Genomic DNA, 23,391 nt, shown 5'->3' with positions numbered 1-23,391 from the left:
GAATCACCTGGGGAGGTTTTGACTTGCTCCCACCCTGCTGAGGTCCCGATGACACAAAGCTCCCCAGCCTTCTGTCCCATGCAACCCAGATTGAGACCTGCTGAAATAAGTAAACCGTCCGCAGCCCGAATGTGAACAAAAGGATCCAGGACTGTGGACTGGGGCAGCGCTGTCAAACATGGGGTGTCCTTGGGCCAGTGACCTGAGCCTCAGTTTCTCCATCAGCACAGTGGGTGATAACTAAGACCGCAAGACTCCTCCAGCTATTGAGTTCTCTTTTCTGAGATCCTGGAAGCCCACTCCCCTTTCTCTGCATTCCTCCAGTGACTTTTCTGGTGTTCGGACCCCTGGGCGCTGGCTCGGGGTCTCAGGACACGCAGGCCCCGTTGGCCAGCCGCCTGGGTGCGCCCGTGGCGGGTTCGAGCCCAGGAGCGGACGCACAAAGCCCCTGGCGCTGACGTCAGGGCCCCTCTCCGCTCGGCCGGCCCCTAGTGCAGGCGGAGCCGCGCTGCTCTCCCACCCCAACCCGGGAGCCAGGAGCCAGCCGCCAGCCCAGCAGCCCAGCGCAGCCCACCGGGAGCCCGGCCCGAGCCTGTGCCCGCCCAACCTGCAAACTCGTACCACCGGTTCGGCCCGTCCCCGGGGAGCCAGTGCCCCTCCCGCCCGTCTCCAACCATGGGTAAGCCAGAGCGCTGGCCCCGTGCCACTGCCACCGCCACAGCTCAGCGCCCATCCCTGCTCAGGTGGGGCCTCCTGGGGGCACCTTTACCACTGGGCCAGGGTGTGGGCGCGGATGCTGGAGGTGGGAGGGGCGCAGCACAGGTGTCCAGAACGCCCAGGTGCGGGTCCCTGCGCGGTCCTGGGGTAGTCTCCACCCCGGCTGCGCTCTGGCAGCGCTTGGGCTGCACCCCGGGGAGGGAAGAGCAGGGCTCTCGGGAGGGTTTCCGAGAGAGCTGACGGAGCGTCCCGGGCGGGTTTATTTTATGGGGTTGTTAGAGAGTAGCTAGCTTCTTGCCGGTTTCCCGGGACGCTCTCCCGCCCTGTTGCCTGAGCTCCCGGCTCAGAGTTCGGTCCCGTCCCACCCTGCCACGGTTCAGTTGGCCTTAAACCCACATGAGACAAATGCCCAGTGCCCCACGTCTCTCGGAAAACCCCATTTGAGAACCACGACTCTTCAAGCCAGGAAGGTGGGAGGGGGAGAGGGACAGGATGGGTCGGAGGGTTTCTTTTCTTTGTCCCCTGTTCCAACTATTAAAATGCGGACCTGGGCGCAGGTGGAGACAGTGTGCCAAGGAGGTTTCAGTACAATTGGGGATTGACTAGTAATGGTGAACGCCAGCTCTGGAGCTTGAAAATCCAACCTGGGCTGGGGAAGATGTTAGGCGGTTGGAGGATTCTTTCTGTCACCCCCTAACACCCCGAAATGCTGCCGTCAGCAACATGTCGTTAAAAGGAAAACTCGTAGAGAGCGGTGGGAAGCAACCTAATTCCACTGCACGCCGGGCGATGTCTGAGCGCAGCGTTGGGGAAAGGGTGTTCTCTTCCTGCTCTGTTATCCTTCTCTAGTGGCTGACACACTCCAACCACCAGCGCCACAAAAGCCACAGACTGAAGACCTCTGCGAAGCATTCCTAATGAGGCAGTCAGCGGGTTTAACCATTGCAGGTTACTGGTGATGGCTAGGGAGTTCCCTGTAGCCGCTCCCCCACCATCCCTGACCCCGTATCCCATCCCACATCCCCTCTGCTGTTGAGTGTGGGTTGGTGGGGAGGGGGGCTAATTTTGTGCCAATTAAAATGTTGGCAAGGTATAGTAAGGAGGGCACAGTATTTTGCATTAAAAGGAAGTGCAAAGAATTTTGTAGTTGAATCTTCTTTTGTTAATTTACTAGGTGATCGAAATACAAAAGGAAATAAGGCCCCTGAATCCAACAGGAGATTTGCTTACCAAAGAGTTAGGGGAGAGCTAGGGTAAAATCCTTCTAGAAGGGGCAGAACTGCGGGACCTGTAACTCTGGTTCCTACTTCTCCTAATGCCCCCACGTGAAAGTAGTCACATCTCTTAAATCTCCCTGCCCCCCTCCCTGCTGCCCCACAGTCCCTGCTCTCTCCCCAGCGCCTCTTGCTGACTCTAAATCTCCCTTTTAAATGAGGTTCACACACAAAGATCGGCCACTGCTCAGCCTGTAACTCTCTGGGCCATGCTTGGAGCAAGGATGTTGAAGTTCCACAAAGTGTAGCATTGCCAAAAGCACTCCCTAATATTCCTGAAATAAACTTATTTCTGGTTTTTTAATGCCAAGCGCTGGGATTTGTACAGGTTAGAAATTGAGCCTTTAATGATCACATGGGTACCTTCTTGAGAATGGCTTTCACAATACCCTGGGCTTAAGTGAGGGTTTTATTTTTCAGTAGGTGTGGGAGTTCTCATGAAGCAAATGCCCAGATCAGAAGCCTGTTCTCAAGGAAGTACTTTGTGTCTTGGGCAATTGTTAGTTCGGCACTTCAATTGCCAATTTATGTTAATTTGTGCATACTTCGCCTGTTCAGCCTGTATCCTTGGTTTTGGTTTTTAGTTTTTACATTAAAAAAAGAAAGTTCCCTTCATGCTAATAAGGAAACAAACTGATTTTCTTTAGTAGGTTCTTAGTAAATACACCACAGGGCCATGAACTGGTTTTATTTTTCCAGATGTATTCAATTACCGAACATACCCGATGAATGCTTTAATTGAAATGATGTAATGCTGGGAAAATTCTGACCATTGGTCCATTGAGTTGGGACTTGGGTTCTCATGCACGTCACTTCCTCAAACTGGTACCAGTTAATTTCCTGGTAAAATGAGGGAGGTTTGTGGAAATAAAAGCTCCTTCAGACTCCAACTTTAAGGTATTCGAAATCTTTAAGTTAAAAAAGTAAAAAAAAAAAAAACGAGCAGTGGTGGTGTGTACAATGGTATGTTTCTGTGCGTCTTAAAAGAAAACACTTTCTGTTCCTGAGCCCATTAATTTTTTTATGGTGTTGTTCAGATATAATTCACAGATTATTACAGTTGGCACGTGTAAGTGTAGAGTTGTGCAGCCACCACCACTAAGTAACATTGCCATTGTCCCAAAAAGAAGCCCTGGACCCATTAGAAGCTGCTTCTCATTCTCTTTTCCCCCCAGCCCGAGCCCGAGCAGCCACTAACCTACTTTCTATGGGTTTGCCTATTCTGGACGGTTCACGTAAATGCAGTGAGCCAATTGATGTTCGCGGCGTTCAGTAACTTTGGTTGTTTTCCACAGTGGGAAAATGTTGATGTATTGTTTGTATGTGGCACACCAACTAAATGAGTGTGAGGAAACGAATGAAGTCACCAGCCAAGGAGTTCCACATTGGCCATTGTGCATGTGCGTGTGCACGCACATGCACACATTCTCAGTGTCACTCTGGTTTGGTCTGATGGAAACTCATGTTGCCCAACAGAAGTGTGATTGTTACCTTATTCATAGGCCTGAAGACATAGCAACTATGAATGGACTCAGTGCGGTAACCTCCTATGAGTCACATACGAACTACCCATTCTGCTATAATATGGATCATGTATCCAGAGAGAAAGGCTGATTTTGTTTCATTAGCTGCCTATAATTTTAACTGAAAATTCTATGTGAGATGATCAGACACGGAGAAACAGCTAAGTAATTGTGTTGATCCATCTTGTGGTAAGAAAATTTCTGTGAAGATTATGAACTCATCACTTCACAAAATCGATTTTTTTAAAGATTTTATTTATTTATTTATCTTTAGAGGGGAAGGAGAGGGAGAGAAACATCAATGTATGGTTGCCTTTCGTGCGTCCCCTGCTGGGAGTTGGCCTGCAGGGAACCTGCCTGCAACCCAGGCAATGTGCCCTGACTGGGAATCGAACCGCCATCATCTGGTTCGCAGGCCCGTGCTCAATCCACTGAGCTACACCAGCCAGGGCCAAAATCGATTTTAAAAGCTGGTTTGGAGCAGTTCTTTAACCGTAATGTGCATACAGATCATCCGTGATCTTGTTTAAAAAGCAGCTTCTGATTCGGCGGGCCTGGACAGGGCCCGAGTCTCTGTGCTTCTAGCAAGCTCCCAGGTGCAGCCGGTGCTGTCATTCCCAGGACTAAGAAACAGGAAAAGCTGGGAGAGCCAGAGGCCCAGGGGCCACCCCAGCAATTCCACTGACTTGCCGTGTGACCTCGGGTGAATCATTTTCTCTTCTCAATCTCAATTTATTACAAAATAAAATATATGGTGAAATTATTTGTTGGGGGGCTCTTACACATTGAGATGGATGTAAACTAGGAAAACAAATGTGAGGGTGATGTTTTGCTTGAAGCACATGAGGAAATGGGTCCCTAATTGAGCATTGTTAGTTTCCACAAAGCCAGTGTCAGAGGCATCCTTTGCACTTGCATTGAAGTCTGGCATCTTCATGTGCCTGTCAACAGGATGACTGGCCTTTCTCCAAGGAGACTGACTGGGGAGTGCTTCCAGCTCTGGCTTCTGCCCCCTTCTTCTTAGAGCTGGCTGTTCCAGAGAGCTTTTCCGCACCCCCCACGCAGGGTCCAGGCCACCTTCCAAGGCAAGACTCAGAAGGAAGCACACTGAGGATCCATAGAGACAACACCCATTCTGGAAGTTTGCTCAGGAATTCAGAAACAATTGGAGTAAAGGAGATGGTATCCTGACCAATACCCCACCAGGAAGTATCCTAGAATGTGCTAGCTTCCCTCCCTCTGAGTGTAAAAATCTAATAACAGCCCACCCTGGGTCTGGAGAGCACTCCCTTCAAGTTTCCCATGCAGGCTGACAGTTTGAAAGAAACCTTGTAGCCCAATAGGAGTACTGTTTGTGACAAGCAGGAAGTTATTAATTATTTAGTATATTTTTGCTTCAGAAATATCTGTTGTCCAAAGCACTTGACCCGTCCAAGGGTTTCTTAGGGCAGATCCTTATCTGTTGTATCAAGGTCAAGCAGTTAGATGGCTTCAAAACTGTCTTGCCCGTGCTTCCTCTTTGCAACTGTTTTTCCAAGCATTTCCTCTTGGTTAAGACTTTCCAAAGCAATTGACTTGGTTTTCCAAGCCATAAAAACTCACTTTTTGGCACTCGTATTTTACTCATGTGTGTAATATTGAATTGCATTTAGTAATTAAAGGAACAAGTACAACTAGCATAAGCAGGCTTAGGAAGAAACAACTGCCTCTTAGGCACACAATTCAGCTGGTGGGAGAAGTAGTCCAGAGATGTCTTGAGAATAGCTTTGAGGTCAAGTTCTGTGGACAATGGTCATTGTGGTTTACAAAAAGAATAGAGAATATGGACTTATTAGGTGAATGTCAGTTAGAGAGCTTCTACTGTATTTTAAAGCCAATATCACCCATTTAATCATTTTAACATGATTTTTTTGGTTACTGTTATCTGGCTTGTTAGTGTTTTGCATATGCCTTCTTTTCTGTTCAAATACTAAATTTGTCAAGAACAAAGACTTTTATTCATTGTTTTATTCCAATGTTCATTTAAATAACTGGCATTTAGTAGGTGCTCCAAAAACATTTGTTGAAAGGATAAAGGTTTTTATCACATGAAATCCACATTATTAAGGTCTATCAACATTATAAATGTATAGATTTCAAGGCATATAAAATTATATTTATTTATGTATTATAAGCTGTGATAGACTGTACTAATTTCATAGGGCAAATGACATTAATTCTTTTTCTTTAATAATATTAATACTTTTAGCACAGATATTCCCAGAATAACAGAAATCAGAGCTTGAAGTCACTTTAGAAGTAATTGGATTGCTGCAGGCATACACAGACACAGAAACAATTTAAAGAGCAGTTTGAGTGTTATTTCATTGCTTTTTTTGCCTTTAGCTTTTTTCTTTTGATGTTATAAAATATTTTTTCTCTCTCTGGTGAAAAATACTTCCTTCCTGTCAGATATTTGAAGTTCAGGGAAGCTTGGAGTGAAACATGGTTTCAGTGAAATTCATTATTGCCCTGAGAATTGAAAGCTAACGGCAGCCTTGTGTTTCCATTCTCATCTTATCCAATTGGGTTAAATGAGTACCTATTGAAATGCCATGTAACTAACAAGTGCCACTGTCTAAGCCTTTGAGTGCCTGTTACACACCCATCACCATGCAAGCTATCTAATATAAGATGGGTGCTCACTTGCCCTGGCTGGTGTAGCTCAGTGGATTGAGCATGGGCCTGTGAACCAAAAGATTGTGGTTCGATTCCCCGTCAGGGTGCATGCCTGGGTTGCAGGCCAGTTCCCAGCCGGGGATGCTATTTCTCCCCCTCTCTCTTTTTCTTCCCTTCTAAAGATAAATAAATAAAATTTTTAAAAAGATGTGTGCTCACTCTATGAGCATCCAGGGTCTTGCTCCATGGAGCCAGGTGCTCTGCTAAGTCCTGAGGCAAAAAAATACACACATAAACAAGACCCAGCCCCATCCTCAGATTCCCCACAATCACTTCAGAGAGGCAGACAAACAATTACAAGAGACATAAGTTCAAGGTCCTGTAGAATAATGACCTCAGAGGGAATACAAGGGGATGGTGTTTCAAAGAGGGATTCTCAGAGGAGGCAGTTACCTTTGATCCAATTCTTGAAGAATCAGCAGATCTACAGGGGTCCCAGTGTGGCGGGGGAGGATATCCCAGGCTCTGGGTACAGATGTGGAAAAGCAGGAGGCACAACAGGGGCTGTTGCTCGGGCACGTTGAGGAGTTGGGCATGGCCTGAATGCGGGGGGGCTAGGGAGAACTGAGGCTGGAATACAGGCAGGGCCAGTAAAGAGCTTGGTCATTTACCCTTTGGGGTCACAGAGAGAATCATGAAGGGATTTTAAGCAGGGAAGCAACAGCTGGAGGGAAATGACATTCTACCCAAGGAGACAAAAGAAAGCCAGTGATATCGAATCATTATCTAACTGAAAAATTCCAAATAATAGCCTAGGAGTTTTGAGAAGGGTGAGACCTTCCAGCTCATATGAAGCTTCTGGTGGAAAGCTGGATTTGAGGTGTGTTGCGAAGAGTGGAAAGGAATAGGGTACACATGGAAGACAGGGAGGAGTGAGCAAGGGTTACTATGGGATCCTGAAGAAACTGGCCTGGCCATAGCAGAGAGTAGGTGTAGGGGGAAAGTAGAAAATAAGAACTCAGGAGCTGAGGGGGGTGGGGAGGGGGTAGGGTGGGGCAGAAAAAGCCAGAAGAGCTGTAACAAACTGTAACTGATTCCAAATGGGTACATATAAATGAATCTTGCAAAAATGTTTTAAATCTTGTCTATGGCTTCCTCCCTTGCAAAAGATGAAAAGGACGTGTGAGCCTTTTCGGGATGGAAAGGGTCATTTTCGGTGTGATCAAAGAAGGGCTGGTGAAATGGAACCCAATCCTCATCCATGTGTTTATTTGATTATTACTTTATAAAAGTGGTGTTATTTCTTCCTTGAATATTTGGAGGAATTCACCAGTGACGCTACGTGGGTCTGGAGTTTTCTTTGTGGAAATGTTTTCGAATTGTATTTCTTTCACAAAGATAGTACTGTTCAGTTTCCTGTTTCTTTGTTTTAGTTTTGATACATATACATTGTGTTTTTCAAGGACTTTTTTGGTTTTCTATGTGACCAACTTTATGGGCATAAAGTTGTACATAACATTGTTATGTGTTCCATCCCCTTGTCTGCAGGGTCAGTAGTGGTGTTCATTCCTAGTGAGGTGGATCATTCTTCATTGTATTCTCTTTATTTTTCTTGATCAATCTTGGCCATTTATTCTTCAATTTATTTTTTGTAGGTTGGTACTTCCATCTGATAAGTACATCTGACAGATGAGCTAACCACTGAATTAAAAAGGAGCACATTTTCTAGAAATCAGAAAATAGGATTTTAATGTCTAGAAGTAAAAATTGCTTACTTGATTACAAAAAAAATTTTGCTGAGGAAAAAAGTATTTATTTATTTATTTTTTTTGACTTTTTAAAAAATTATTTTTTTCTTTTTTTCTTTTTAAATATATTTTATTGATTATACCATTACAGTTGTTCTATTCCCCCCCTTCAATCCCTTCCACCCGCACCCTCCCTCCCCCACCATTCTGCTCCCCTTAGTTTATAACCACGTGTCTCAAGTTCTTTAGATTCTATATTTCCCCCACTATTCTCGCCCTCCCCCTATCTATTTTCTACCTACCATCTATGCTATTTTCTGTGCCTTCTCCCCCCTTCTCCCCCTCCCACCCCCCTGTTTCTAACCCTCCATGTGTTCTTCATTTCTATGGTTCCACTCCTGATCTAGCTGTCCTCTTGGTTTGCTTTTGTTTTAGGTGTGGTTGTTAATAGCTGTGTGTTTGCTGTCCTTTCACTGTTCATATTTTTCATCTTCTTTTTCTTAGATAAGTCCCTTTAGCATTTCATATAATAAGGGCTTAGTAATGATGAACTCCTTGAACTTGACCTTATCTGAGAAGCACTTTATCTGTCCTTCCATTCTAAATGAAAGCTTTGCTGGATAAAGCAATCTTGGCTGTAGGTCTTTGGATTTCATGACTTGGAATACTTCTTTCCAGCCCCTTCTTGCCTGTAAGGTCTCTTTTGAGAAATCCGCTGACAGTCTGATGGGTACTCCTTTGTAGGTGACTGTCCCCTTATCCCTTGCTGCTTCTAGGATTCTCTCCTTCATTTTGGTCTTGGCTAATGTAATTATGATGTGCCTTGGTGTGTTCCTTCTTGGGTCCAACTTCTTTGGCACTCTCTGAGCTTCCTGGATTTCCTGGAAGTCTATTTCCTTTGCCAGACTGGGGAAGTTCTCCTTTATTATTTGTTCAAATAAGTTTTCCACTCGTGGCTGTTTCTTTCCCCCTTCTGGTACCCCTATAATTCGGATGTTGGAACGTTTAAAGATGTCCTGGAGGTTCCTAAGCCTCTCCTCATTTTTTTGAATTCTCATTTCTTCATTCCTTTCTGGTGGGATGTTTTGTTCTTCCTTCTGGTCCATTCCATTGATTTGAGTCCCAGTTTCCTTTCCATCACTATTGGTTTCCTGTGCATCTCCCTTCATTTCAATTAGTTTAGCCTTCATATGTTCCTCTAATTTGTGACTATGTTCCTCTAATTTGTGACTATAATCTACCAGTTCTGTGAGCATCCTGATAAATAGTGTCCTGAATTGTGCTTCTGAGAGGCTGGCAATTTCTTGGTCGCTGAGAGTTATTGGCTCTTGGACTTTGAGTTCTTCTTGTGCCATCTTTTGGGTTGTTCGTGCCTGTTCCATAGCAGGATCAGAGCCCTAAAATGTTCACTAGAACAGGGCAACTAAGTCGCTGGGTTGTGACGTTGTATGTGGGGGCAGGGTCAAAGAGGGACTCTGGTGTCCTGTCCGCCACCTGCCGCCACGGCCCTCACCGGTGCCGCAGTTGCTGCCGTCACCTGGCCCACGCATTTCGTCCCACTGCTCGCGAGTGTGCCACCGCCGTCAGCCCTCGCCCCCTGGGGCCTGTGTGGTCTGTCTCTCTGTGCGCAAATATGCGCCCGCGGTCTGCCCCGCACCCCAGCTGGTTCTCCTCTGCCTGCGCGCCTGGGTCGGGGGCCCTGTCCTGCCCGACCCTGCTCGCTGCTGGCTCCGCCCCTCTTACCGTCCTGGTTGAACGGTTAGATGTAGTCGGACTTCCGTATAATTCAATTTTCTGTCCTTTGATTGTGTCTTTGTTTCTCCAAACCTTTGTTGTATTCAGACTTGGTTGTGGGAGAAGGCACAGTGTTTCCACCTATGCCTCCATCTTGGCGGAAGTCAGGAAAAAAGTATTTAAACCTGAGGTTTTAAATTTTACTTTTGATTGCTCTACATAACTCAGTATACTTGAACTTGGTGTGGCAAGATCTATTGTAAATAACCTTGAGTTAGAGTTATTGTATAGTATTTGCTGGTATACAAGGGGGACCCCCCCAAAACAGAATTATCTTCTGGAGGACAGCCTTGTAGTCCAGGCTTCCCTCGCTAGGTGGGAACCCATCTGCATCCATGTACCAACTGGCATTGTTGTGAGAGGCTGCATACGGATGTAGTGAATTTTTTTTGAGACTTCCAGTGCATTTGCCCATTTAATGATGGGTGATTTATGAGCAGACCTGCCCACACTGCACTGAGTGATCAGCAGTTTTTGACCCAACCCCTCTATTCACCCAATCTTGTCCCGAATGACTTTTGTTTCCCAGGATAAAAAAAGTTCTCAAAGGGAAACATTTTGCTGATGTGGAAGAGGTGAAACAAAAATTGGCAGCAGCATTAAAAGACATCAAAACTGATGAATTCAAAAACTGTTTTGAGCAGTGAAAAAAACGTCTCCAAAGGTGTATTGCATCAGATGGAGAGTACTTTGAAGGTGACCAAAGTTTAAACATGTAAGAATGAATATACAATTTTCGATAAATAGATTCCAGGTTTTTTTGTGCTCCCCCTTCATATTTGTTTTCTGTTGACTGTTGACTGAAATAAAAGAAGTTTCCTTTCCTTCCCATTCAAGTGTACTTTTAGAGCATGATTTCTCAAGCTTAACGCAATTGATATTTTGGGCTGGCTGATCCTTTGTCCTGAGCAGCTACCCGGTGTGCTGTAGGATGTTTACCACCATCCCTGGCCTCCACCCAATGATGCCAATAACAGTCCCATAGTTGTGGCAACCAAAAATGTCCCAAGACACTGCCAAATAACAACTGTTGGGTTGGGGGGAGAAAAATCACCCCATTTTGAGAATCACGGCTTTACAGTAAAGGGATGGAAAACCTTTCGCGCTATACGATATTATTGAACACATCTGCAAAATGGGAAGATACCTGGTTTAAAAGGTGTTGCCTTTGGAAAGGGATGCTTGAGTTTTCCAGCTAAAGGAAGCTTTGTTTTGTTTTCCCTTTTGTCAGTATTGCCAGAGGATCTGGAGCTATAAGGGGGAGCCTTGCAGGCCCCCCAGTTCACTCTTTCTTTGCAGTGAAATGGCCCCTAAACCATCTCATTAATGAGACCAAACCTTCATGCGGATAGAGTGCCTGGCTTTCCTTGGCAATTTGTCCTGATGTTCAGGGTACTTTATCTTTGAAAGGACTAAATCAATATGAACTTCATTTTGCTTATTAAAATAGTTTCCATCATCTTTTGTTCTCTTCATTAAGTAGAAAGACATCAAGGATCTTGTCCCATTTCTTAACATCCTTAATTACCTTGATGGCCTTTCTAAATTTAGAATTCATCTCCTTAGCTATAATCAAATCTACCCAGATTAAGTCTTTAAAGGCAACCTTCCTGCATGTTCCGTTCCTTCCTTGGGGACTGTAGTCCTGACTTCATCATGTTTTTCTATGTGTATGAGAGACGCAGGAGTTGTAAGACAAGGGACTGATTTTTCCTTTGTCAACAACAGAGATCCTGTAAGGATCCAGTAATCTCCTTGGCCCTGTTCCACCATCCTCAACTCCTGCCCACCAATAGAGACCTTCAGGTGGGGTTTCCTGAGAGATCTGAGCAGGCACGTGGGAAGCAAAGGTTAGAAGGAGGCTGGAAAATCTGCTATTTTGTATGTGCATCAGGTCACTCTTTCAGGTGGGTTTTTAAATGGCAGCTGAAATTCAAGCATCTGTTCCTTCACAAAAGGAGCTATGTAGTTAGCAGAGAAATGCAAACCCTTAAGATAAGTCTATTTCTGCAGCAGTTTTGAAAAAACATTTCCTTTTAGTTTTCTCCTGTGGCACATCCCATGGTAAGTATGACAGAATTAAAAACATAGATTAGGAAGCAGAATATTATCAGCCCTTCAGAAATCCCCAGCAAGCTCCCTTTCCCTACATAGTCTTGCCTGCTCTTGCACTTTATATAAATGGAATCATACAGTGTGAACTCTTATGGCTGATAGCTTTTGATCAACATTAACAACATTATTTGAAAACTCCGTGATGTTTTCTGTCCAGAAAATAGACCTGCTTCCAAATCATTACGGTTAAAAGTATTTATTTAATGCCTACATACATAAAGCTGTCAGCACAAACCACTGACTCCTACCCTCTGTCTTAAGGAGGAAATATTAGCACAGCAAGTGTGATAAGGACTTTGAAAAGAACAGATGAGAGATTACAAAGATAAGGCATTCCCATTATCCACCTGGGAATGGAAAGTACATCTTGAGGGGTTGTGAATAAAGAGGAAGTTGGAGATGTTGCATATTTAGTCAGGATATGATCAGTATGAACATTTTGTATCCTTGGAGTATAAGGATATAATATGTTGAGACCTCCCTTCAATTAGTTTCCTGAAGAAGACGGAGTTTTAGAAATTGTCTGAATTAACCACAGTCATTCAGTTGTTGGCTGGTGGGTATTCCAAGCCAAGTGCAGATTTGGGAAAAAGGGGTGAAGGTCTGAGTCTAGTTTTCATCCTGACGATTTTCCAAAATAGGTATGAAACTGTTTGCCAAAAGAACTTTTCTTCTTGTGTTCTTTGGAAGTAAATAATAATAATGCCTTCATGACTTCAGTGAGAAATGCTGTCATCTTGTTGACCAAAGTAATGATGCAGTCAACACAGTGAATGCCTCATCGTCACATAAAGTAGGCTTTAAATTGTACAGTGCCACCATTGCGCTCCAACAAGCGGTGTCACTCCCTACCCCCCTCCCCAGTAGTGTGAGAGCACTCCATTGTCTCCGTATCTTCACAGCAGTTTGTCTTTGTCACCGTGTTTAATTTTTCAAAAATGCAGTAAGTATGAGGTGGTATTTCACTGTTTATGTTGAATTTCCCTAAAGAGATCAAACCTTTTAATAAACTATTGGCCATTTTTGTTTTCTCTTTCATTTATATCCTTCTTTGTTTTTTCTTAATTGATTTATAGCAATTCTTTATACCTTCTGTATACTAACTCTTAGTTAAATATGTTGTTAATATTGTCTTCCTCTCTGTGGCTTATCTGTCAACTGTCAACCACATATTTTGTTGTACAGAATAATTATAAGCCTTTTTCTCTAGTCTTTTGTGATTTCTGCCTTTCATTTGTACCTTGTCTTAAAATCGTTCCTATCTCCAAGGTGATGGAGATGTTTTCCTATTTTAATGTATTTTGTCTTAAAGTTTTTTTTCTGAAGTATGTGTTTCATTTTTCAGTCTTTATTCCATTGGGATTTTAGTTTTTTGGAATAGTGTGAGTTACAAATCTATTTTTATTTTATATTTCCTATGCATATGCCACCAGGGACTTAATATTCATCCCTTCCCCACTGATCTTGAAAGAATACTGTCTCTCATGTATTGAATTTCCCTGTTGTGTATGTGTGGACACCTCTGAACTCCATTCTGATCTTTGGTGTATCTTGCCATCTGTGCACTAATACTACATTGTTCGAATTCCTATAGATTTATAATATGCCTGGTTATCTCCTTGCAGAACTTTTCTGTTCTTGTTCTTCTTTAAAAGTACCTGAGATATTCTTCTTTTTTGCTTTTGGAATCAGCTTTTCAGGTGCCACAGACATTTCTATGAGGACTTTGAGTGGCATCACAGTGAATTTACAGAATGATTTTCATGATAGTCACTGTGTTTATTATATTGAACCTTCCAATTGTATACATAGTGTATCCCTTCATGCAGTTAGATCTTCTTTTGCATCCCCCAATAATGCTTCTGCACAACTTTTAAAAATCTGCCCTGGCTGGTGGAGCTCAGTGGATTGAACACTCGCCTGTGAACCAAAGGGTCATGGGTTCGATTCCCAGTCAGGGCACATGTCTGGGTTGCAAGCCAGGTCCCCAGTAGGGGGCACATGAGAGGCAACCACACATTGATGTTTCTCTCCCTCTCTTTCTCCCTCCTTTCCCCTCTCTCTAAAAATAAATAAATAATATCTTTTAAAAAATCTATTCAAGGCCACAGTTTCTGTGGCTTTTTAAAAGAGAAAAAATCAGTCATACTTTCTGTGGTTTTTTGAAAAAAGAAAAAGTCACTCAGGGTTAAACATAATGCCATGGGATATCATGTTTCCTGCCACAGACTGGTGACTTCTGCAAAAATGGACAGGCTTGTTTAGATTAACATAGAAGCTGTGGGGGAAGCTGATTCTGAGTTATCATGTCCCAGCCTGGTCCAAACAACTGAAGCAAAGTGAGGTACTTTTACTTAAACCCTTGACATACTATAATGAGATAAGAAAATAAAACCTCCAATATGTTAAAATGTGGATTTTTTCCAAAAGTCTGACCCAATTTGCTCCATCAGAGACACCACATTTACATTCAAGATGCCAAATCTTAGTTGAAAGAGAAGGGAGAAAAACCTCATTTTCCACCGATACCTTTGAGCAATATAGCTAAGGTAACCCTAGAAGGATTTAACATGGCTCTTCCGTTGGAGTGTTACTTCCATTTTTGGTGATGTTTCTCATGAAAAGGAACTTTTCTCGGCCCTTTCAAGATTACCTAGTTTCCCTAAGCAGTTAAATGGAAATTTTTTTCCTGGAATATTTTTACATAGCTACTCACCCTGCAAAGAAGAGGCCAGCACTGTGCTGGAGGGCCAGCTTGATTTATTCTGGAAAGCAGTTTATTCAGCCGTCAAGTGAGATTATGTGCATGACTGTTCCCCATCACATCACAGAAACATTCTTATTCCTGCACAGGGCCTCGAAGTTTTATTTACTTGGAGACAACAGAAATCACAAATGTAAATTGTCCTAAAGTGTATCTTTGGAAATGCAATTTTTAATAGAGTCCTGTTACTCCTTTACTGTTGGTAATGATGGCCAGAACAAAACAGGACTGCTGGACACTTTCTACCCACTGCCTACGGTCTCCCCACCAGCCAACACACATGCGCACGCACACACACACACACACACATACACACACACTTCCATACTTTCAGATGTCAGTAATCCTGAAAGACCCCAGTTGCAAGAATCCATTCTTGACATTTACCCTTTTTGGTCATATATCTTTTTGGTCTTGGAATGGTCTTTCAATGTAGAAACTCTAGAATTGAAAACTGCAGTCTAAATTCAGGTATGAAATTAAGTTCTTTTTACTTTTTATCATTCTATTTTAGTCTTTAGGGATTCGAGCAAAAATGGCGCTATTTCTGCTTTGTGATTGACTTGAGGTTTTTTCAGCCTAACTTGACAAGTGAGCTATCACTGAAAGGAAAAAATAAAACTTCTGACCAAACTGACTATGACAGAGTGGGCTGTTGATTAGAATCCTCTACTTGGTTGGGGTCTTGAAGATGTTTGACTCACTGCCTGAGCAGGCTCTTTCCTCAGTGCACAGATACAGTATTTGCAAAGTCAGGCACTCGTTCTTTCAGGGACTGGTGAGAAATGGAGGCTTCTTATTCTTTAAAAAGCAACAAGGAGTTATTTTTTATCTGAAGAAGAATTCTTCATGCTGATGGTTCTTCACTGGGGTCAATTTTGTCCCTCAGGAGCCAGTTGGCAGTGTCTGGAGACATTTTTGGTAGTTACAACTGGAGTGGAGGGGACAGTGCTACTGGCGTCTAGTGGGTGGGGAGCAGAGACACTGCTACACATCCTACAGCGCACATGGTAGCTTCCTTCCCAAACAAAGAGTCATCTGGCCCCAAATGTCAAGAGTTCCAAGGTAGGGATACACTGATTTACACTGAACTGTTGAAGCTATAAAAGATCATCTTTGAAAGCCTTTAAAATATGTAGCCCATGGGAAGTTTTGGGATTTGGTATGAAAGAGGGTAAGAGATTCCACACACCAAATAAAGGGACCCAGGTGTCAAAGGAGTTGCCCTGTTCAGAAGATGCCAACAGGACAAGCCTCTCTTGATGCAGACAAAACCCACTTCTGGGTGTTGCTAATTACTGGTGCTGATCTGGACCTACTTGTTTTATTCAATCGATATCCATTAAACTCTTACCACATGCAAGTCATTCTTTATGATAAGAATAATGAAGCAAATAATAATACCATGTATGATATAAAACTGAACTGTAAAATTCTTTTCACCTGAAGGTGTTATTTATCTCAGCCTCTTTCTGGCAAACTCTCAAATATTCATGTACAATAACAAAAGAAGATAGCATCGAGCATTCAAGGGAGCCAATTATTTTTGTATTCACCATCTAATTTCAAGTAATAGGTTTAACCTTTTGATTTTATTTGAAGAGTTGCTGATAGTACAATGGCTGGTTTAGGTGTCACATTTCCCTGACTTTCTCAGTGCTTGGTGAAATTCTCACGTTGAGACACATGAAATAGACCACATTAGACTATTTCTGGCACATAGTACTATTCAGTCTAATACAGCCTACCTGTCCAACAGCTAAAAAGAGAGTTGCAGCCTAAATATCCTCTCCCAGGGGCCAATTCCAGTCTGGTATTGCAGTGACACACACAAAAAAGTGCTCATTCACTTTTTTTTTCCTGAAACTTTGCAGATGAGGCTATAGCCTCATTCTAATTAGTCTTCAAAGGCTTTGGATTTCTCTGTCCCCAAACCTGGAGTTCCCTCCCAAATACTTAAGTACCAAAGAATGCTGTTCCTGAGCAGCTCACTTGGTGAAGCAAAGAATCGATCCCCAAATTCATCTCCTCAGTAAATGTGGGTGTGTGTGTGCCAAGTTCTCTCCAGGTGTGTGGTGCACCTGTGTGGAGAATTTCTCAGTAATGACGTGGACAAAGTTCTCTAGTCATGTTCAGTCTGTCATTTTATTTATAGTTAGTGAATGCTTGTTGGTGGCTTAATATTGGCATAGAAAATTAACTATAGATTGGCAGGAGAGTTTTTCCTCTGCATTGTTAGTTGAAATTGATACAAATATGGTCAGTTCCAGGGAAGTGTCCAGTTTTTATGTCCATAGAGTTTAATTATTCCTAAATGTATCTGAATATGCTACTATCTTCCTATGAGTTTTCAGTTGGTGCATCTTACCTTAACAGCTTTGTGAGAAGAAAAAATCAGTATAATTTCACCCACTGAGATTTCTACACAGGTTATTGGAAAGTCTTATCCTTTAGTATTATTTTTATAAAACTGCTAAACATCCCTGGGCCTTACTCAAAATAAATATACAACTGCCCTTTGGGGGTGACATTAAGAGTGGGGTAGCTCACGCCTCGGTTTTCTAGAATTAAGAGTTCATTCTAATATGAAACATCAAGTCATCCGAACCCTGTGTATTACAGTACTTATCGTTATATTTGAAAACAGGTACTTATTCATGAAAATATTATCAAATGAAAATCATACAGCCACATCCTGGCCAGTCAGGAAACTCTCTTCTTCTCATCATGCAACTCCTACCTCCAGGACTTTTGCCTAGTCCTTCTTTGGGATGTAAACCATACTGGATACTATTATTTGGAATCTGAAGGATAGAAAGTTTGGACTCTCTTGACCATTCCCTGAAGTTGAAGAGAGTTTAGATGGTTTCTCCCAATAGGTAATAATGGAAGTTGAGAAGTTAGGGAAGTAAGTGGTCATGAAGGAAAGAACGATTGACCACCTGGTAGATCATCCGCCCAGATAACCGGAAGCCATCTTTGCTGCCATTCCCATGGGGAAATGTCTTTTTTATAAAGATTTTATTTATTTGTCTTTAGAGGGGGAGGGAAGGAGAGAGGGAGAGAAATATCAATGTATGGTTGCCTCTCGTGAGTCCCCCGCTGGGAACTGGCCTGCAACCCAGGCATGTGCCCTGACTGGAATTCGAACCGTGATCCTCTGATTCGCAGGTCTGCACTCAATCCACTTAGCTACACCAGCCAGGGCAGGAAATGTCTTTATGATGCTACAGAGAAGGTCTGACATTTTGTCATTGTGACAGTCAGCTACAGAGATGCCTGGGGAGAAAGAAGACTGTTACACCTGAAACCCAAGCTCTGAACACCCTTGGTAGTTACCTGCTGTGATGTTGATGCTTTTACTGACATTATCAAAGGCATTATTAGAGACAGCTTGTTTTACCAGCCAGCTTCCAAACTTTCACTGTGCGCATTCATTGCCCAAGTGCAGTTAAAACTGTGAGAACTGTAGTGGTGAATAACAGAGTCCTTGGCCTTGAGGAAGAGTGCACAGTCCCATCAGGGAGATGTATCTCTGAACAGAGAAACCATAAGGATTAAAAGCAAAACAAAAGGGATGTATTCAAAAAGCACTGCCTTCTGGTGATACAATGGCAGCAATACCGGTCTACATTCCTGCTGCATGGATCACCATAAAGGAGACATTTCTCTTTTCTTTTACACAGTCCTCACTATTTTAATGTCAGTATTAACAGCTTTCAGAGTTAGTTTTATCTGCATCTTTCAGCAAGTGAACATTCTGCTAAAAGGTATTCACTCAGAGAACATGAGAACTTTGCAAAAGGGCATTTTTTAAGTGTAGTAAGTTATTACCATTGATACTTTAATGCAGTTAGTAAAATAGAGAGGGTTGCTAATAAAACTGATCAAAACCACAAGTTGCGTCACATAGTAAATCCTAAATGATGTCAGTACCTGTAATAACATAATGAAACCTCATTGTTATGTGAGACTTCCTTGTTTAGAAGCCTCGAAACACCACCACAGGAACCTGAAAACTAATTAAGGTGTTGTTTGAATTCCTGACAAATTCTAGTCTCCTACATAGCTTCATCTGAAATGGAATGCTTCATTTAATTATTTCTGTAATTTTATTATCTATAAAAAGTTATCTTTAGGGTAAAGGAAATGGTATATGTTATGGTTGCCATGGTAACTTTTGTACTTAAAATGTCAGGCTATGCTTACTTGTTTTAAAAATATCTATAGTTTGATTGCTATAAAAACCTCTACACATAATTTTCTCATGACCAGTGAGTCACTCCTACTTTTACTGGCATTTCAGCGAGTGACTTGGTCACATAAGTTGTTTTGAGAAATGCCAGAGGTTATTAATGTAAAACATTAAGGAGATTTAAAATTTCCACCATTTAAAAACGTGTATATTTTAAAATAGCTTATCTGTGCCCTTGCCATGGTTAATGGAGTGAAACAACCTTCTCAGCTTGTTATCTGAGGGATGAATTGCGCTTCAGCTCCATATGGGTATTTTCAGTTAGCAGCAGGTGTTGAGGCAGAAGTGCCCACTTTTCACTTGAGTCCCTACCGTAATGCTAGACTTGAATATTTCAGTGTATTTCTGTCTCCCCTGTGCTCTCACAGAACTCGCATTGTAGCCAGTCTACTGCCTGGGTTTTTTGTTTGTTTGTTTGTTTTTGTTGTTGGTTGGTTTGCTTTGGTTTCATTTTGTTTGTTTGTTCTTAAGGTGGACCCTCCTTAAAACACACACACAAATTAATAAGTGAATGCACATTCTTTGTAAACTAACTTAAGCACTGCCAAGTGCTGTGTTATTTTCCATTCAGTGACCTGGAATGGGTGCCCTGGGGCTTTGCGGTTCCCTTTGGGGAGTGGGCTTTGTGGCAGCTGTTGACCATTCCAAATCTGTTTATACTTGACTATTTTGCAAATACGTTTTGGAAATGTTTTCCAAAACATTTCAAATTCTGGATCAGTGAGGAATGGCAGTTGGAGTAGATGCATCTGTGCACAGACTGCATTCGGTGTCCGCTTTGGTGATGCAGCTCTGTCCTGCTTTGGAGACTTAGGCAATGGCAACACTGACTTTTTTTTAAAATCCATTCAAAAAACTTGGGGCAGTGTAGGGAAGAGTACTGCTTCCATTATGAGCTTCTCTTTGATCCATTTCTGCCTTTATGGAAATCTTCCATCGGCAGTGTGTTTGTATTTCCATGCTAGCATCCTTTTTTTGATGGCTCAAACAGCTCCTTTGGCCACTGAGAAAATAAAATGATAGTTCAAAGCCTTGTGAAGCAGGTCCAGAAACTGCTGCTTCAGGTGCCCTTCCTGCTCAGTATTCACATACCATATCCCCCTCCTGGGGTTGGACCAGAGCAGCCAAAAATCCTGCTGGGCCTTTCAGAGCACCCGAGGGGATGTTTAAGTGGCAGATGCACGTAATATTAGGTGTATTACAAATGCAGGACAATAAGCTTTGATAGGTTTTGAACTTGGGACAGAAGGACACTTTATTTTTATGAATCAACTTGATTTTCACAGAAATCAGAATATTTGTGGAAATCAGTCAAGAAATGGAAACACACACACAAATGAATATACATATATATGGGGTTGCCCAAGAAGTTCATTTAGGTTTTTTTTTCCTGTAAAATGAAAGACACATTTTCATCAATAACTTTACTGATTTGCATATTTTAAGTATGTTGGCTATCTCCCCCATGGCAGAATGTTGATCATTCTCAATTAATGTGTCGATTGGATTGCTATCAACTTCAACTGGTCTTCCCTAAAGTGGAGAGCATCATCCGGTGAGAAATCTCCTGCATGAAACTTCGCAAACCACTTTTGGCACATGCCATCAGTCACAGCACCTTCTCCTTACACTGCGTGTATTTCAGTTGCACTTTTACCTTCCTTGAAATAATAAAACATAATATGCTGAAAATGTTGTGTATTTTGTTCCATCTTCAATAGTAAAATGGCTACGCAAAAATTCACCAATTTTGTAAAGTTTTTAAAAATGCACGCTAATATGACAGCTGTCACAATACAGTCTAACAAAATTGTTTACAACAAAGTTAAAGACAACTAAGCACCACTAGAGCCATCTTACAGAAAAAAAACCAAACTTTTGGGCCAACTTAATATATACCCAGTCTATGTAAAATGAATATATATGTTATAGATAACATAGATGTATGCAGAGAGACATGCATGCATATATAAGTTCTATGTATAACATATATATCTATTGTATATAATGCATATGTGTATATACACATATATGGTACAGACATACACACACATAAAACATTTACTGAGTCCTTACTATGTGTAGGCACTGTTCTAAATGCTTTACCTGCATCAACCAATGTAATCCTCACTATTCTGCAGATATGACCACTGAGGTCACAGATCCAGGAAGTGGCAAGGCTGGTATTTGAACTTCAGCACTCTGTGTTCCTTACCTCCTCTTGAGGGAGATGGTACAGTCAATATCATTTAGTTGTATGGTTGATTTGTTGGGTGTTGCTGCTTATAACCACAGGAACCTTCAGTGAGAGAGGCGGGGGGGAGATACAGAAAGATGGGATACGGAGAGAAAGCCATTTCTCCTACCTGTTTTCTTCCGCCAGTGTAGGAAAGGGAATAGGGAAACTCGTGGCTCATTTGCTTTCCAGGTCTCAACAGTAGCACATCTTTGATGGTAGGTTAGGTTTTTGGAAAGTCATTACAATCAATTAGGCCAGATCCAATGAGTAAGGTGAGTGGCCAACCTGAGGACTCCACTTTGGGACCCAGTAAAATAATGTAAATGTTTATTCTCTCTGGAGATACTTTAGCAGCACCATTGGATGCCAGATGGCTTGGAAGAACAGTTCTTTGTATGTAAACTTTTGTAATTATTTTCATGGAATAAAACAGATTACTTTATTGCTTGCTAGCATATTAACTAGCTGGGGTATAGGTTTATCTACTATAATGGAGCCCCCCAAAATGTTAATAGTAACTTCAGCATGCCAGAAGTTTGTATCCCTCTGGTATAAAAGTGCCAGCTGGTATGCTGGCTCTCCTACAAAAAGGAGTCAAAGACCTAGGCTCTGTCTGTCTTTTTGTTTTGTCAAACTCAAGACTTGGCTTCTGTCTCATGGTCCAATGTGCATGCCACAGCTCCTGCCATCACTGCCACATTCCTTCTGATAGAAAAAAGAAAAGGTTAGGCAAACCCTTCTCTTGGGGTGCCTTGTTCTGAACCTGTACAGAAGCCAAAATTTGGATTTTATTTTTGGATTTATTATTTATTAAGCCTATGATTAGTTAGTAAGCTTTTCACCTCATCTTGGCATCAGTTTTCTCAGCTAGGAAAAGTAAATGGTGAAAAGACAAAGGAAATAATGAGTGCCTTATGTGGAACGGTAATGTCTTAAATTTCAGTTTGCGGTATTATTTTAGGCAGGCCAGGTGATTGGCTACTTGTCCGTGGAGTTCACGTTTGCCTTATCTTGAGACCTTTTTCAGCTCATTAAAAACAAACTACATCCTCAACGTGCAAGGAAACATGTGATGGCTTTTCTTCAGGAAATATTTTTCTTGACTACATTTTGTGAGTCACATATTTCAATTTATTGCTGAGCCTGCTGTGGCGGATTTGCCTGGCAAATACCCAGTGAGATCACAGAGCTCATGCTCGTATAAACCCCTTGGTGGTCTTTTATTTTCTATAGAGCTTGAGAGGGACTGACGAGCTGTTAAATGAGCATGAAAGCAAAGCCTGGAAGTGAATTTGGTTTGAGAAGTAATTGTGAGAGGTGAAAATGATAGACCTTTCATGGCGTCGATAGCAGTGTTTCCAATATGATAGTCACTAGCTATTTCGATTTTAATTAGTTGAAATTAAATTAAATTTAGTACTTTAGACACATCAGCCACATTTGAAATGCTCAGCTGTCACATGTGGCTAGAGGCTACTATATCAGATGACACAAACATAGTATGTTTCTACCATCACAGAAGATTCTCTTGGACATCGCTATTTATAGACAGGCTTCTAAAAAAGAACCGTTTATGGTCTGGCAAGAAAAAGGCTTGAAATGGAAGTCAGTAGGTGATTCTGTTCTAATTCGAACCCTTCAAAGCTCTGAGATTCCATCTATCTGTGAGCCACCCTAGGCCACAGCGGACATGTCGATATTGCCACCACTCCTTTCAGACGCTAATATAGATGATAGCGCTAACATGAGGGTCAGATGCAATAGCGTCATTTTATGTTAACAGAGTGGAGCGTGGAGCCAGACTGCTGGATTTAAATACCAGCTACCTACAAGTGTACTTCTCTGGGCCTTGATTTCTAATCTGAAAAATGGACAGCGACGTACCTACTTTTACAATTGAGCTGTATATGGTTTCATATATGTAAAGTGCATAGAACCATGCCCAGGCCATGGAAAATACTCAGCATTTAATCTATTATTACTGTTATTGGTATTACTGTCATCACCATTATTATTAATTTCATCTATTGAAGAATATAATGTGCTATAAACATTTTTTTGTTGCGCATGATGGCTTCGGTTTGCTGGGAGTTTCTGTTTTTCCTAACCTCCTTGCAACATGTTGCTCCACATGAATATAAACATGCCACATTGTAGCTTCTTAATGCTTATGTTGTCCTGCATAAATTAAGCCTCTTTGGAGAATAAATTATTTACAATGGCATGCTCGAGATTTGCTCTTCTATATTTCAGCTGTGTAATTAGTTCTTCCCAAAAGAAATTAATGAGCTTGGTGTCAACACT

At 42.1% G+C, this 23,391-nt stretch overlaps 1 protein-coding gene across 1 annotated transcript in view; it reads left to right on the top strand.

Moving 5' to 3' along the window:
- Window positions 1-498: 498 nt before the first annotated feature.
- The window catches only part of GPM6B (glycoprotein M6B), a 144,309-nt gene continuing 121,416 nt past the window's right edge, over window positions 499-23,391 (top strand). The window contains exon 1 of the mRNA XM_037046328.1: window positions 499-679. Coding sequence (XP_036902223.1) covers window positions 676-679 — 4 coding nt within the window. The 5' untranslated portion in view covers window positions 499-675. The remainder of the gene's footprint in view (window positions 680-23,391) is intronic.

Source organism: Sturnira hondurensis, unplaced genomic scaffold, assembly GCF_014824575.4.
Source record: "Sturnira hondurensis isolate 20B ecotype Veracruz unplaced genomic scaffold, ASM1482457v3 Scaffold0005220, whole genome shotgun sequence".
In the NCBI taxonomy this organism is placed as follows: domain Eukaryota; kingdom Metazoa; phylum Chordata; class Mammalia; order Chiroptera; family Phyllostomidae; genus Sturnira; species Sturnira hondurensis.
Note: the sequence above shows the minus strand (reverse complement) of the source record. Positions and strands in the feature narration are given on the sequence as shown.